The 17,500-nt window shown below is 43.7% G+C and overlaps 1 protein-coding gene across 2 annotated transcripts in view; it reads right to left on the bottom strand.

The window, feature by feature from the left end:
• Window positions 1–17,500, bottom strand: part of LOC147032082 (nidogen-2-like) — a 269,860-nt gene that overhangs the window by 82,969 nt on the left and 169,391 nt on the right. For both annotated transcript variants that reach the window (XM_085869381.1, XM_085869380.1), the window contains one exon: window positions 15,646–15,768. In XM_085869381.1, coding sequence (XP_085725507.1) covers window positions 15,646–15,768 — 123 coding nt within the window. The remainder of the gene's footprint in view (window positions 1–15,645; window positions 15,769–17,500) is intronic.

Here is a 17,500-nt window from a genome sequence, read left to right as displayed (position 1 = left end):
GACGTGTCCGTGCTTGTCTCCGGACGTGTCTGGGCAGTGTTTATCTCTGGTTGTTTCCAGGTGGTTTCTATCTCTGGATGGTGGTTATCTCCAGATGTGTCTGGGGTCTGGGCAGTGTTCGTCTCCAGATGTATCTGGGTGATGTTTATATCCGGACGTGACGTGTCCTGGCAGTGTCTGTCTCCGAACTGTGTTCATCTCCAGATATGTCAGGACAATTGCTGTCTTTGAGCAGTATTTATATTATGACTGGTAGAAAATGGATTTCAGACATTATTTTGTTTCCATCTTCACTGTCGTTCTATGCAGAATCATTTTGGTGAGACAGTATGAATTGTAATGAACACTCCATTGCATGTCTGCCTTCCCTACCCCTCACCTCAAACTTTCTTCCCTGCCTCACCCCTCCTCACTCTTCCTCCCTCCTCCCTCTACTACTTCTTTTTCTCCACCCTCTCTTAGTATTCCAGTCAGTGAAGTGATGGGTGGCATTGTTGTGGGCCAGGGGTTCGGCGGTGATAAACGACCACCAGGGAGAGCAGTAGGGCCGTCTCCACCAAACACCCCGGAATTTAGGTCCTGGCTCTCAGATAAGTCCGAAGGTCACGGGTCCCTGAGTGGACCGTGGTCGCCAATATTTTGACGGCATGAGGTAGGGTCCACTTGTCTAATTCCAATTTACCTAAGCACTCACACCGTCTAGCTACCGGGGAAACCACACCCTCGGCCGACTCTGTCTGAACCGAGTCGCATGTACCGACTCGGGTCCGGCATACCGAGCGGGAGTTACCAGAGCCGCGCCGGTCCTTATCGACATACTTATCGACATAACTGAACTGCGGGGACTGCTGTCTGCTTGTGTGCAAATGGCTGCCAGATTTGTAACAGTATTTGCTGGTAGATAATAAAAGCACAATATTGACATGAAAGTGAATGGATCTATAAGGGTAAAGTGGTATGGTGGGGACAGTGGTATGGTATGAAGTGGTATGACTGGATGTACAGGTGAATGTTGGCCAAAAGAACAATTAATGATATTTTATACATCACCATAGAGTTGCACTCTGTAATAGAACCGAATAATTGGTTTTGCTGCTAATTCAATGAAAGAGGTAATGATATTTACTATAACAACAATGCTTTATTATTGTAAACAGATGTTAAAAGAAGCTAAAAAAATTCAACTTCAATTTCTCACAGTATTGCCCTGAGAATGCCCTCAAAACAACGAGAATGAATCATAATTTTTACCGGTCACAGTTACAGACAGAGATAACAAATGGTGATTACGTGCTTTGAGTAGAAATAATAACTGGCTTTTAAGAACAGCTGGGCTTTACTGCACATCAAACCGAATAGCTAATCATTGAAACGCATAAAAAATACCCAAATTCAGCATGTATTTCAACGTATCCTCCACTGTGAAATTTTTTGTTTTTTTAATAATGGAAAAAAAGAAAAGCACAGCCAGCCTGGAATTTGCACAACGTACCACTTCACCAATTTTACCAGAAAATAAGAGAGAGAAGACAAGTGACATTTCATTTGTGATCATGGACTGTTTCAAAAGCCTTAGTTCTAGACCTGAGAAATAGCTGATGAATTTTATAATCCCACCGGGAACATTTGCTCACGTGCTAATTCAAAATTGAGTAGTGGTAAACCAAAGATCTTAAAACAACCTAAAATACTGGGTCATAATATATATAATTTAAAAATAGTACATGCTGATTTCTCACTTGATCCTCAGCAATGAGAGTATAAAGCATGGATAAGCCCCATGGATTGGTATCTCATAGGGAGGGGGAAATTTCATCTTAATTGCATTGCTGGCTACAGAGAGAAAAACGATGTCACAAAGAAAGTTTTGCCGGGACCGATAGTACGAGGGGAAATTAAGTCATGACCTCAAAGGTTAGCCGCTGTGTTTGTTTGAAGTTCAGTCAAATGTTGTCAGGTGTGTGTGTGTGTGTGTGTGTGTGGGTGTGTGTGTGTGTGTGTGTGTGTGTGTGTGTGTGTGTGTGTGTGTGTGTGTGTAATATGTGTGTAATATGTGTGTAATATGTGTGTACCTCATATGTACAATATGTCACATATAATACATATGGAATCACATTTCAATATATGTGTATATAACGTCATGTATAATATGTGTATAATCAAGATTCATGTGCATATACAGTGTCTATAGAAAGTCTACATCCCCATTCAAAGTTTTCACCTTTTGTTTGCTTTATACTCCTTATAGCCTGGAATTAAATTGCATTAAATCAGACTTTTTCCACCTATATATACACATTGTAACCCACAACTTCCAAGTGAAAAACAAATTCTACAACTTTCAGAAAATTAATTTAAAAATACAAAACGAGAATATCTTGGTTGGATAAGTGTCCAACCCCCTTAAATAGCAATTGTAAATTGACTCAGGTGTAACCAATCACATCAAAAAAATCACAAGTTAACTAGCTTCCACCTGTGTTATATTGTAGTGATTCTGATTATTATGCCCCCAATGGACTTAGTCCGAAACGGAGGGGGGGGGGCTTCTGGATTTGATCTCGATTTTCGTGCCTGTACATGCGTGTGTGCATGCGTGTGTCTGCAACCATATCTCGGATATGTATAAACCGATTTTATTCCTACTTGGTAGAAAAACAACAACTTATGGCATACCTTGGCACATTATTTTGTTTCGCGATGCGATCAAAGGTGGCCGACTGGCAGCCATTTTAGCTGTAAAAAAAAACAAAACCCTGTGTCGAACACACCCTGAACCATTTCTCGGTCATGCATTTACCGATCATATTCAAACTTGGCACACAGATAAAGAATGATGGCTCACATATGAGCATCATTTTTTATTTTGAGATAAGGTCCAAGATGGCCAACTGGTGGCCATTTTGTTTCTTAAATGTGTCCCCAACCATTTCTCACACATGCATCGTTCAATTTTGTTTAACCTTGGCAGAAGCACAGAACTTGGTGGCATGCATGTGTGCATCACTTTATTTTGCGATCTCATCAAAGATGGCCGACTGGTAGACTGGCGGCCATTTTCGTTGTAAAAAAACACCCGATGTTGAACACGTCCTCAACCACTTCTCAGACATGCATTAACTGATGTTCAAACTTGGCAAACAGATGAAGAATGATGGCTTACATTTGCTCGTCATTCTTTTTCAACATCACATCCAAGATGGCCGACTGGCGGCCATTTTAGTTGTGAAAAACCTGATGTTGAACACATCCTCAGCCATTTCTTGGACATGCATTTCCCGATGTTGTTCAAACTTTGCAAACAGATAAGGAATGATGATTTACATATGCACAGCGTTCCTTTGCGAGATCAGATCCAAGATGGCCGATTAGTGGCCATTTTGCCACTTAAATGTGTCAACAAACATTTCTCAGACATGCTTGGTCCGATTTTCTTCAAACTTGGCACAAGCACAGTACATCATGGAGTACATACGCAGCTCACTTTATTTTGTGATTTGATCAAGGATGGCTGACTGGTAGGCTGGCGGCCATTTTAGGTCTACAAGAATATGGGCTAGCCCTATAAATCTGCACAGAAAAATCTCTAAAACAATGGGGGCTATGATATTTTATGTCTTTTTTTAATTGCTTCAGAATAAAATCAGCTGTTCCTGTGGGTTTCATCTTCTGGTAAGTGCATTTGACAGCAAAGACTAACCCATGAGTACCAAGGAGCTTTCGAAAGACCTCGGGATAAAGTTGTGGAAAGGCTCAGATCAGGGGATGGGTTTTAAAATATTTCAAAGGCCTTGAATATCCCTTGGAACACAGGCAAGACAATTATTAAGAAGTGGAAGGCAAGACCCTGCCTCGATCACCAAGATGCTGCCGAGATCTGGCCATCCCTCCAAACTGGATGATCAAGCAAGGAGGAGACTGATGAGAGAGGCCATCTCGAGGCCAATGGCAATTTTGAAATAGCTACAGGCCTTTTTGGAAAAGACTGGTTGTACTCCACAAAGACAACAATATCCAAAGCACTCCACAAGTCTGGACTGTACTGTATGGTGGCAAGAAGGAAGCCACAACTCAAAAAAGCCTATCTTACGTCCCATTTGAAGGATGCATAAATCCACTCCAAAGATTCAGAAGCGATGTGGCAAAACATTTTGTGGTCTGACGAAACCAAGATGGAACTTTTTGGCCAAAATGCAAAATGTTACGTTTGGTGCAAACCCAGCACAGCACATCACCGAAAGAACACCATCCTGACTGAGAAGCATGGGGGTAGCAGCATCATGTTATGGGGATTTTCCTCATCAGCACAGACTGAGGCACTTGTCAAGATAGAAGGGAAAATGTATGGAGGAAAATACAGAAAAATCCGAGAGATAAACCTGCTGCCCTTTGCAAGAAAGCTGAAATTGGGACGGAAGTTCACCTTTCAGCATGACAAGACACGAAGCACACAGACAAATCTACATCGGAGTGGCTAAGGAACAAAAATATAAATGTCCTTGAGTGGCCCAGTCAGAGCAGGTCAGGCCAGGTATAGGAGCATGTGCCAGAACAGCGCGTCACTGCGTCCACTTTCCGCCGGTACTCCAGGGGCCTCCGTCTGGCCTTCCCCCAGGCAGATGCCAGGCCCATCCCCATCTCCTTGAGATGCTGGTCAACCTGCTGCAACTACGAGGCACGTGGTCGGCCCATTAACCTCCACTCACGAGACTCCCTCGCTGAGAGAATCTGGTGAGCAGGATCAGCGTCAGGAAAACGAGCCACATGTCCATACAGCCGCAACTGACGCTCACGGACTATGCAGGTAACAAATCTCATCCGAGTCTCTCTCAGCAACCGCTCGTTGGACACAAAATCTGACCAGCGATAGCCAAGGATTCTCCGAAGAGACCTGGTACCAAAGGAATTAAGTCTCCGTCTCAGATCCTTGGTCAGAGTCCAATTCTCGCATCCATAGAGCAAGACTGGAAGCACCAAGGACCTGAAGACTCGGACTTTTGTCCTCCCGCACAGGTACCGGCAGCGCCACACCCCATGATCCAGTGAATCCATGGTTTCCCTCCTTTCATCAAAGATTGGGGGTCCCGAAAGGCTTTGCCCCAATCCCGCCATCCGGTGAGCCACCCTGCGAAGGGATCATCCCAGGCCTGACCCAGACGTCTATTGACCTCTGACTCACAGCCAGCAGAGACATGAATATCACTGCCAAGGTAAGTGAATCTCTCCACGACCTCAACATCCTCACCACAAAAAGACACAGACAGGACAGCAGCATCCAAGATGTCATTGAAAGCCCGGATCTTAGTTTTGACCCAAGAAACCCGTAATCCCAGCGGCTCCGACTCCTCATTCAGCACCTCGAGGGCCCCCAAGAGGATGTCTAAAGTCTCCGCAAAGATGACTGCATCATCTGCGAAATCAAGGTCCGAGATCTTGACATTCCCAAACAATGCACCGCAGGTTGATCTTTCCGACATCCTCCCGAGAATCCAGTCCATACAAGTGCTGAAAAGTGTGGGGGCCAGTACACACCCCTGACAAACTCCAGTAACAACTGGAAATAAGTCAGAGATGGTAACACCACACTTCACAGCACTCTCAGTACCAGAGTAGAGGTCAAACATCAGATCGATCAGTTTTGGTGGCACCCCACGAAGACCAAGAATCCTCCAGAGGGAATTACGATTCGCTGAATCGAACGCTTTACAGAGATCAACATAGGCTGCAAGCAGCCCCTGCCGAAACTCTCGTCTGCGTTCGGTGAGGACACGAAGAGCAAGGATACGGTCAATCGTTGACCTCTTTGGTGGAAAGCCTGACTGCTCTGGACGCTGGTGCTCAAGCAGATGGTGGCGAACCCTATCAAGAATTATCCGAGCAAAGACCTTGCCAGGCACTGAGAGCAGCGTCACCCCTCGGTAGTTGTTGCAGTCTTGGCAATCACCCTTCAATTTCCAGAGAGGGACAACAAGGCCCCTCTTCCAATCAGTTGAGATGATGCCTGTGTTCCAGGCAGAGCACAAAACTGCATGCAACGACACGAGTGCAGCATTTCCACCAGCCTTGAGAAGTTCAGCATGGATGCCACACATCCCTGGAGCTTCACCCTGTTTCAACCGGTTCACCGCAGCCCGTGTTTCCACAAGCGAAGGTGGACCACAATTGATTGGAGGGTCAACAACAGCGATTATAACATTGACGTCCATCTCGACAGCTGGTGGATCAGCCTGGTACAACCGCTCAAAGTAACCGGCCCAGTGGGCCTTCACTTCAGACTCCTCTGTTAAGAGCCTACCACTCTCTCCTCTAACTGCAGTGCTCCGACGGATGGGCTTGGATGAACGCAATGCGCGAATTCCCCTGTAAGCGGGACGAGAATCACCTGTCCACAGATGATGTTCTACCCCCTCACAGATTCCTCGCACATAGGCCTCCTTGTCCACCCTTAGTGCACGTAGAGTTTTACGCCTCAGCTCACTGAACAGCTCAGCTCTGCCATTCAGCCTGGCTCTGCGACTCTGTTCAATGGTATCCAGTGTCCCTTGAGAGACAAAATTCTTCTTTGCCCTGCGGTGAGTTCCAAGACATCCACCGGCAACATCAAGGACGGTGGTCTTGAAGGTAATCCACAACTCCTCAGGACCCCCCCAAAGCACCCAGACACCCCAAATGTCGACTCAGCCTGTTCGCAAACTCCTCAGCTACTCTCTCATCCTTGAGCTTGCCAACATCCAGCCTCGGCTGGGATGGTACCATTCTCCAGGATTTAAGGTGCAGCTTTAGAGTTGCTGCAAGCCGGTGGTCAGTATTGAGGAACTGACCACTCCGGTAGACCCTACAGTTCTGGATCATCCTCCAGCGACCGTCAACGAGGACATGGTCAATCTCCTTGGCCTCACCGCCAGCGTTGGAACACCAAGTCCAGCGATGAGCTTGTGGGCGCTGAAACCATGAAACGGCCACCCGAGTCCATGACTTCTTGCAAAGTCAAGTAACTTAGTGCTATTCTGATTCATAGTTCCTGACCCATTAGGACCAACACACGTCTCATAACCATCCCTATCAGTTCCAGTCGATCAGTATCAGTAACAGAGACATTGGAATCCCCCAAGACTGGAAGTGTATCTCGTCTGGGGCACTGATCAACCACAGACTCGAGCGTGGCGTAGAATGTGTCCTTCACGGTGATGTCACTCGCCTCAGTCGGAGCATAGACAGAGACCCGGGAAATGACACCGAGGGAGTGACGAATCCTTAGTCTCATAATACGCTCATTGACCGGTGTTATCTCAATTATCATTGGGGTCAGCTTATTGGACACAGCTACAACAACTCCTTGAGTATGGTAACCATCAGAGCGAACAGACCAATAGTGGGTGTAACCACCCACCATTATCTCTCCGCAATCCAGTCTCCGAACCTCAGAGAGTGCTGCAATACCGATGTCCAAACGCTTGAGCTCAGATGATAACAGAGACAGGTGATTATCCTCTCTTTGGGATAGGACATTCCAGGCACCCACCCGAAGTGACCGCCTCAGCTTAACCCAAGGAGACCGCAGTCTGGTGGAGGACACCTCAGCACCACTCTGACACACTCTCCCACAATCTGACCCAGGGAGGTTACCCCATGGTTTCCCTCCTTTCATCAAAGATTGGGGGTCCCGAAGGCTTTGCCCCAATCCCGCCATCCGGTGAGCCACCCTGCGAAGGGAAGCTGCACAGGAGGTACTCCCACGGAGTGGGTTTTCAGATTTTTTTGCGTTTGTGTGTTTTGTGGCATGAAGGGTTTTACAGTGGCCGGAGTGCAAATCCTGCCACCAACCTCCTAATAAAAAAGTAACCCAACTGCAGGAGCACATCCGCAGACACAGTTGAGCACTAGATATGGATGGCCGTTGGCTCACAAGGAGCTCCTCTGCCCTTTGACACGTTTTGTTTTTAATCCTGCTGGGTGTCCATATCCAAACACCCTCCTCACCAGAAATCCTGGTGGGGGAGACGGTTTTGTCACCGACAACCCGACCATGGAAGAGGTTAGTACAGGTTTACATGGTACCTGTAGCAGGTCACAGATCTGACCTGACCTGACCTGACCAGTCAGAGCCCCAACCTAAATCTGATCAAAAATCTGTGGCATAACTTGAAGATCGCTGTCCATCAATGCTCCCCACACAACTTGATTGAGCTTGAACATCTTTGTACAGAATAATGGACAAATATTTCCCAATCAAGGTGTGCAAAGTTGGTAGAGACCTATCTCAATAGACTCACAGCTGTAATTGCTGTCAAAGGTGCTTCCACCAAGTATTAACTCAGGGGTTGGCCACTGATCCAACCTCAAAGTGGCGATGCCATATATCCGTGTGATTTCCCATGTGGCCTCTGGGGTATGCCAAATCTCATTTTCTTCCTTCTCAGTCTAATCCTTTCTCAATATCATCTCCGTCTCATCCTTTCTTGTTTGGATAGAGTCGGCAAAACCCAACAAGCCGCAAGGCCAGGGTGCCAGGCCTCATCCCAAACGCGTGTGTGTGTCATTGGTTTTATCTGCATATATGGGTTTCAGAAGGTGGAATGGAGTCCTCCCAGGGCTAGAAGTATCTACCTCTATCATGGTAAGGCATCATGATGCATGGACAAAGCTGTGAAGTTTTGTTTTATTTTGTTGTTCTCAAAGTTTTGTTCCGAGGGCTCTTTTCAGGATCGTCACTGAGCCCCAGACAGCTTCTAAATGTAATTTGTTTGTAGTAAAAATCCCAGAGATGATTTTAAAGACACTGTAGGTTTCTTCTTCATCATTTACATTGCTCAAATTATTTCTGGTACAATTTCAGTGCTCTTCAACTTCTAAGATCATTTGACATCATTTTCGAGATCCTGGTATTTGGTCATTTTCTTGATCTCTGCATTGTTTCGGCCAACGTCGTGAGGAACTGACACCTCAATTAGCAATGTCATCTTTTCTTCTTTTTGTAACGAATATCTATTTGCAATGCTTTGTGAACTACGATATCCATTCGCATTGCTTTGCTTTCTATGTTCAGGCAACAGAATACAGACAACACCATCAAGACCATTTATCTGGCAACCCATCAAAATCACCTCAAGGGCGAAGAGAGCCCGAGTGATTGATTTTTTCTTAGAATTAAGAGAGACTCCTTTGTCACATCGAACTCCATTTGGTGACAGAAAAGTTTTGGATGCTTGCCTCAAGCACCATTGCATTTCGTTCACCCATGCATTCCATGGAATGCCACTGAAGAGCAGCTACATACAAGTATTTAATCGCTGAAGTCATTGCATTATATTGCATGATTCCTTGCAAAGAATTATCATCTTAGTGCTTTTAATGTCAAAATATGTTTTGTAAGGCAACGAGTCCAGGAATGCATTCCTTCCTTGTTTTCAATTTTTGCTTTTTGTTTATGTTTCTGAGTCCCTCTGAGTATCCATGAGTTTTCTGAAACTGGGAAATTGAAATTTTTGCAGATGTTCCCATTGATTGCACTACTTGGTGTGCCTTTGTGTGTGCAGTAATACCCCGGTTTGTGTGAAGGATAGGTTCTTGAGTGATTTTTGTAATAGCAATTTCGCACAGAGCGGAGCTCATAATATAAAATATTGTGTCAATGAGGATACGTGGCCTGGATGCGCTACTTCCGGGTTAGATGCATTATTTACAGTGGTAGACGTGCTAAAGGAGTCGTGTAATGAGTAGATGCTTTAATTTGCTTTGTTCTTTCTAATTATCCTGATATATGACTCCCTTATACTAAATTCATACCCAACAGTGGTTGTCCCAACACCTGACTCCATCCTCCTTAACACTTTCAATTTCAGCTCCAGGCTGATGCTTTTCCTTAATAATTTGGACTTATTTGAGCAACAGAACTAGCTGCACATTTATTATGATTCGTTCTCCATCTGAAGTGTGTATGGAACGGAGCCCTCCCAGGTCTCGAAGTATTCATCTCCGTGTGTGTGTGTGTGTCTGTGTCTGTGTCTGTGTCTGTGTCTGTGTCTGTGTCTGTGTCTGTGTCTGTGTCTGTGTCTGTGTCTGTGTCTGTGTGTGTGTGTAATAATTGTGAATATAACAAGTATTCGATGTCATTGTCACATATAATATGTGTATGATCACACAGCAATATGTGTGTATATAATCTTACTATAATTCACCGTCTGTCTGTCTGTCTGTTCCCAGGTACCGCAAAAACGGCTGAACAGATCGCAACCATTTTTTGGGTGTGTAATCCTGGGACCCCTTGGAGTAAAATAGGCATAAATATAATAACATGACCCCCTTGATGGCTCCTGTAGGGAGTGGGTGCTTCTAGTACGTATGTCACATATATGTGTACAATCCCAATTTTGCATTTGTATATGTATGTGTAAATCACAATCCGTGTGTGTATGCGCGTGTGTGTCTGTGTCTGTGTCTGTGTCTGTGTGTGTGTGTGTGTGTGTGTGTGTGTGTGTGTGTGTGTGTGTGTGTGCGCGTGCGCGCGCGCACATGCCGCCACCACTTGTCATCAACTCCACTTGTGAGTATCGAAATTTGAAACTCATCAGGATCCTCACCTGCTTCAGCATCCTTATATACATTCCTTTCGGTACATGACTAATTCGCACCCACACCTGTGTGGTCTTCAGATGACTCCAACGCGTTCACTAGATTTTAAATAATCATCATTTGAAAAGTTCCATGTGAATGTGCAAGCAAATAAAAATTTGAAACAGTACCTGCTGTTTTTATTTTTTACTTTTACGGTATGCTTGGTTAATCACTCTTAATAAAATGTTAATTGCATTCCTTCAATAAACATTGGAAATGGGACCTGGTGTTGTCTTTTTTTGAATGTGTCAGCATTTTTTAATAAAACTGTAATCATGTACATTTGTGGTCGAAAATATTTTAAACATAAAAGTTTCCCCTATAATTCAGGAACCACCGAGAACTTATGAGGGCGAATAAGCCTGAAATCTGGATAGGTGGCTTCATTTGATGTTTAACTGATGTTAATCAAGTAATCTTTGTCTGTTTGACAGTCACCAGGCCGAGGCCTCAGGGTCGGAAGTGACGTTAATTGGGAGGTGACTCGAAGACCTACACAAATGTCTGTAAATTACATACTATTGGAATGTCCCTTTCACAATGAAACCGTGTGACCACATGTCTATCAATTACGTTCTGTTTGTACGTCAGTTCCACCCTGATATTTACTCACACACATTCGTCGATGACTTTCGTACAATTGGAATGTACCTTTCGACGCATTCGACTGTTGAGACCTCTTCAACCATGGAAGACCCCTTGAACACATCCAAAAGCCCAAAGACCCAAAAGACCCCGAGGAGCCAAAAGTCACTGAGGACCCAAAACACTGAGAAGACCCAAAGGTCCACGAGGACCCAATAGTCACCGTGGACCCAAAAGACCCCAAAAGTCGCCGAGGACCCAAAAGACCCCAGAGGCCTAAAAAAAGACCCAGAAGACCCAAAAGACCCTGATGACCCCAAAAGACCACGAAGATACAAAATACCCAAAGGTTCCTGAGGACCCCAATTACCCTGAAGACCCAAAAGTTACCGATGACACAAAAGATCCAGAGGAACAAAAGAACACTTAGACTCTTTCGACCTTAACACCATTTAGACCCCTTATACCCTTCAGACAGACGAGACAGCTTTCACCCTTGACCATTTAGATCACATGGACCTCTTTATGTTAAAAACTAGCAAATACACCTGTCACTTCACTGACGGTGACAATATAGGGGGGGGAGGGGGAGAAAGAGGGAAGGTGAGAGAGAGAAGGCAGGTATAGGGTGAGAGGGGGAGTGGAGACAGAGAGGATGAAGAAAGGGGGAGCGAGAAAGGGGGAGGGAGTGGTGGGGAGAGCAACACCTCACCAAATGTTGCAATTCACTGCGGGGGTGAGAGACAGAGACAGAAACAGAGACAGAAACAGAGAGACAGTGAGAGAGCAACAGAGGTGTGGGTGGAGAGTGCTGCATTTTATTCGGGCGGGGGGGGGGAAGCGATGAGGGGAGTGAGAGTGAGAGAGAAGGGTGTGGGGGAGGAGGAGAAAATACAGGTGAGGGGTGGAGGTGGGGTTAGCAATGAGAATGATATGACGCTTAATCAGCGAACACGAAAAAAACAAAAAACATGACAAGACAGCTGGACACACACCACAACAGAGTTTGTAAACTAATCTGCTGGCAAATCTGCAGAAACTTTGATATTCCAGTTCCAGAAAATTTGTGGGAAAATGAAACAAACACGCACACACATAATGTTCCGTTCTGGTAATACAGTTTATGTACATACACACGTGCAAATGTACACACACATAAAATAAATAAAAATGACAAACACAAAGATTTACCTTGAAACAGAGTTCTTTGAAAGAGGAATTCAAGTGGGAAATGAGGAAAATTCAATTTAAATATACATCAAGGCCCAGAACACAAAATGTCGATCTCTGCTCTTTGCCTTCACAACCAGATCATGGCAAACACCTGGTTGATGGACGTGTGTGTGTGTGTGTGTGTGTGTGTGTGTGTGTGTGTGTGTATGTCTTCTTCTTTCAGTTGCTCCCATTCGGAGTCGCCACAGCGGATCATCCGTATGATCCACATAGTGATTTGGCACAGGTTTTACGCCGGATGCCCTTCCTGACGCAACCCTGCTCGCCTCTTATGACACAGGGATATGGTACACCTATTTTAACCGGGGTATACACCAGCCCAGTACACTGGTACTCATTTCGCCGACCTCGACAGGATGACAGGCTGAGTCAACCCCCTGGTGTATTAATTCAGTGGCCCAACGGGGCTTGAACTCCCGACCTTTTGGATCCCAAGCCGCTACCCTAACCACTGTGCCAACACCAGGCTTGTGTGTGTATGTATATGTATATGTATATGTATATGTATATGTATATGTATATGTATATGTATATGTATATGTATATGTATATGTATATGTATATGTATATATATGTATATGTATATATATATATATATATATATATATATATATATATATATATATATATATATATATATATATATATATATCGATGTTGAAGTGAGTGGTGGATTATTTTTGAAGGAGATCCCATAAAAAGGGTGAAAAAAAAACGATGTCCTGTAAAAATATATTTGCACATTTTCAGCGGATGAGATACCTCCCGAGGCACGAACCGCACGGCACTGCAGGGCAAAACACAGGCGGAAATGTACGTCTGTCTAATCGATTTTCCATTGAGAGCACGGGTACTTCTACCAAAATGAACAACCAAGCAGCTTGGAGAGCACTCACCAAGTGGCTTAAGCACTCAAATTAAATAGTTGATAAGAAACGGCTCGCTTGGCACACGATGAGCAAAACATTAAACATACACCTCCTGGAGACGCCCGGAATGTCAAACGTCCAAATTGGACAAATTAACACTTTTCTAGGAGTCGGAACTGCTTGTAAGTTCGAATCTGGAGCTTCAATTTTGTAATTCTGCTTTGTTTAAGAGATATTCATGGCGATCGCATGTGATAAAATTAAATAAAGCAATGAACGCTGACGCCTTTGGGCGTTTATAAGCAGTGTAATGTACCCAGCGATCTGTAGATATAATGAACAGGCATTCGATAATATGAGTTAGGAAAGCGAAAACAACAACTTTATCGTTAAGAAATCGTTGCGGCCTGTTCCAAGTCAAGGCATCTTTGAGCAGGCCAAAAAACATGGTGGCTTCAGACCCCAGCGAGGTTACCTGGGATACGCCTTAAGACCCCATAGATAGCGGTGACTGAGGATGGACCTGATAAAGGATATACTTAAATGAAGCCGTTAATTATCTTCAAAAGTGGTGTTTTAATTAACTCAAACACCCAATTTTTACTCTTGCACTTTGTTGGAGTTTTGTTAGTTTGCATGCTGTTTCATGCTGCGAGGTTTTATAGTTTTGGAGTTATGGAGGAGACACGCTTACACACACACACACACACACACACACACACACACACACACACACACACACACACACACACACACACACACACACACACACGTTAGTGTCGATTTTTTAGAAAGCAGGAAGAATATAAATGAAGATCTTAATTGCAGCAATTCATCTTCGTTGATAATAAGCACTCTGCCCGGGTTACACAGCAGCAAATGTAATCATACACTGCTGCTTAAACTCCACTTGGAAATCGATAAAACTTCAAATGCTTGACTGCCTTGGAAGCTCTTCTTACTCCAAGTATTTGATCTTCCATTTCAGATAAAACTGGCAATGCTTGCATGATGTTTTGCTTTCAAGATTAAACTTTTGACAGAAGTACAACATGAGGCAAAATAATGAAGGATAGTTCGGCACATTTGCTGAAATTTTCAGGATTATAGATGTTTGTGAGCTAAGCAAGAATTGCTGTTTCAGAAAAATTACTGAAATCCCTCATATCAAACTCTGCTACTTTGAGTCCACCAAGAGAGTTTTATGTCAAACTGGTAAACAGCTGAGTCAGCATTGCATGCAAAAGCAATTAATCCAATCTGCATTAAACGATTGATTAGCTTCGTCGACTTGAAAAATCGTTGCAGTATTCACAAAATAAATTGATGTAAACTTAAATGCATTTCAAAATGATCTTTTTGTGGAAACAAATACACAGTGATGTGATAAATAATGAGGTAGATCCATCGTATGAATGTATAATGTCAAACGTTTGATTTACATCCTCACAATAAAATATCGATTATAAAAAAATCAACATCAATAGTTATACATACAATATCAATAAACATTGTACTTGGTCCTCATTAATGCTCCACATATCAGTGAAAGGAAGGTCCACTAACGAAACCAGACCTAATGAAATAATGTTGGACAAATGAGGTCACACAAGAAACACAAATAAAGGCCTGGTAATTTGTTGAAGTAATTGTTAACACTCCTTTCTCCACAAGTACCTCTTAATAATCATCAAGTGAATTCTCAGCCATCTATTACTCAAAAGGAGTAGCGAGCGTGTGTGTCACACTTCATTCCAAAAGGTTCTTGCTGTTGTAGAATAGATAAAATTGCACCATTGGAAAGCTCATAAGGGATTTACTTGGATGGAAAGCTAATAATGGATATAATTGGAACAAAAATTAATGTCCGTTTAATCATAAAGATGCTTGTTTCAAAAGCCCCTCTTTCTGTGATTGAGGAAGATGTGGAAATGGGAGCTTAATGTAGTGGTTCCAATGGTAATATTTATTATTATAAGATGGCAGAAACCCATTGGAAGGACATGGGAGGAGCTCACGAAATTGTATAACGCATTTTCCTTGAAGCAATAGAAAAATACAGTATATAAAAGTACACGGAAGGAGCACACGAATAACAACCACAGCCATAACAACAATTACTTTTTGTTTTAAAAGAAAAAACACTTTTTGTATGTGTTACTTCATCCAAGATCTTCATTGACATTTACAGAAAGACATGCAATATGTTTGTTAAGTGCAACATGCTGTGTTTTGATTAAATGCTTCGGCGAAGTGATGGGTAGGCATGCCGACTTCCAATTAAAGGAAGACCATGTTCATGTCCCTCGCATACCACAATGCACAACAGTGAATGTTACCACACCTGAGCAAGTGCGATCATCTGGCTCAAGCTGAAACCCAGTGTCACATTCACAGGTAAATGATGAGGGAAAGTTGCGACAGTGTGCGTTGGCCCCACACGGTCTCTCAACACACTCGTCCACATCTGCACACAGATCGAGGAGAACACGTGTGTTTAGTACTCCTGATATAAATGTGTAGATTATACTTCACATGAATCAATCTTGAGGTCTCCAACATTTAATTGTACAAAGAATGATTCAATGTTTAGGGCAGCAAAATGCAATAAGAGGTGCTTCCGCTGACCTTTCTCAAGAGGGCACCTCTTGGAAGCCAACTTAGATATGTTGGCATTGGACAAACCACATATCTAAGATGGCCTCTAACTCTCACCTTTTGGATGGCTCCCCTGCTTCACATATGGAAACCAAGGCCTTCAAAATCATTGGAATCCCCCAGGATGAAGCTGAGCCTCTGGGCCTGTCACTTTCAAATCACAGACAGGTGGGTGGGTGGTCTCTCTGTCTTCTACTGCCTCTTCTTTTCTTGTCTTTCTCGAGCTCTGCCCTTTCTGTGCTCCCCCACCCTCAGGTTTATCAGAGCACACCGAGTCTGCCAGTAATTCCCTTCTGGTGAAACTCCCAAAATCCAGACTCAAGACTCACCTTCACTCATTCCTTCCTCTTTTAACCACTTGTGGAACCATTTTTCTCAGTCTCTTCAATGTCATTCTATTCTCCAGCAGTTCAAAACAGCAGCTCACCACCATTTCAGGTCATCCCCCTTCCACAACTCTGATATTTTCTATTCCCATTAACCATCCCAAGCCCATTTCTTTCAATGTTTCCAGTTTTTCCTTCCAATTCTATGATTATGAGTTTGCATTGCAGCTGTATCGACGTTGTTCACCCATGTCCTCCCTTTGCCCTCATTGCTCCCCACATCTCTTATTTCTCCAAGTCTCACTCTATTTTGTCTCTCAACCCTGCTTTTGGTGGGTTTCCCACATCCCTTATCTTTCTACTATTCTTTTAATTCTGATATGTCCAAATCCATTCTTTGTTCTTGCTCCTCAATGAGCTTCTACACTGTATACAAAAAAATATTAAAAATCGGAAATAAAATCATGTGTCCCATGATGTTTTCGTTCCGATTGCAAAATAATTTCATGTGTCTCGTGCCCAGATGTTGTTGCATACATGTGCTGAATATGAAAATCCATCTAGTCATTTTCCAAGTTGAGGCTATGGATGGATGGAGGAACAGACACACGGATGGATGGACCAACACACAGACGGACAATAAGATTTTGAGAAGTTTGCATGGGACATTGGCAGCTAGATTTCTCACATGTCAGCTTAAAGCACAATGAAAGCGATCTATCAAGGTTCCTGGTGGACAAACTAGGGAGAAAGTGGTGCAGTCCCTCTCTTTCAAGGAAGTACAGCACCCCCCTCCCCCACCCCACACCCTTTCCCTTTGGCTTGCTACACTTGGTGAAGGTAGAGAAGGATGGTTATGAGATTTTGAAGCGAAACTTCAAACTTTAAAAGAACAATCTCCTCCACAAACCGTCTCAGATTGAGGAAGTCCTCACCGTTATCAACAATCATAAAGCCACCAGCGCCGATTATCTGGCTAACTCTTGCCAAGGCGATGAAGGAGTTAAGTCGCATGATGGAGATCCCAGACTTGCTGCACTTCCAATTTCTGCAAGCACAGCTGCAAATTCTCTTGGATACTCAAAACAATATCCGCTACACCAAGCATTTACTTATTCTTGCTGAATAACTTCTCTGCATCTCACCCACAGTGTACAAATCCAGAGCAATTAATCTTCCGAGGGAGAATGTGATTCGACAATTGATGTCCTGCAG

The sequence above is a fragment of the Eptatretus burgeri genome, chromosome 2, assembly GCF_056783735.1.
Source record: "Eptatretus burgeri isolate ZD-2024b chromosome 2, Ebu_testis_v1, whole genome shotgun sequence".
Lineage (NCBI taxonomy): Eukaryota > Metazoa > Chordata > Myxini > Myxiniformes > Myxinidae > Eptatretus > Eptatretus burgeri.
The sequence above is the reverse complement of the archived record's forward strand: the minus strand, read 5'-3'. Positions and strand labels throughout refer to the sequence as shown.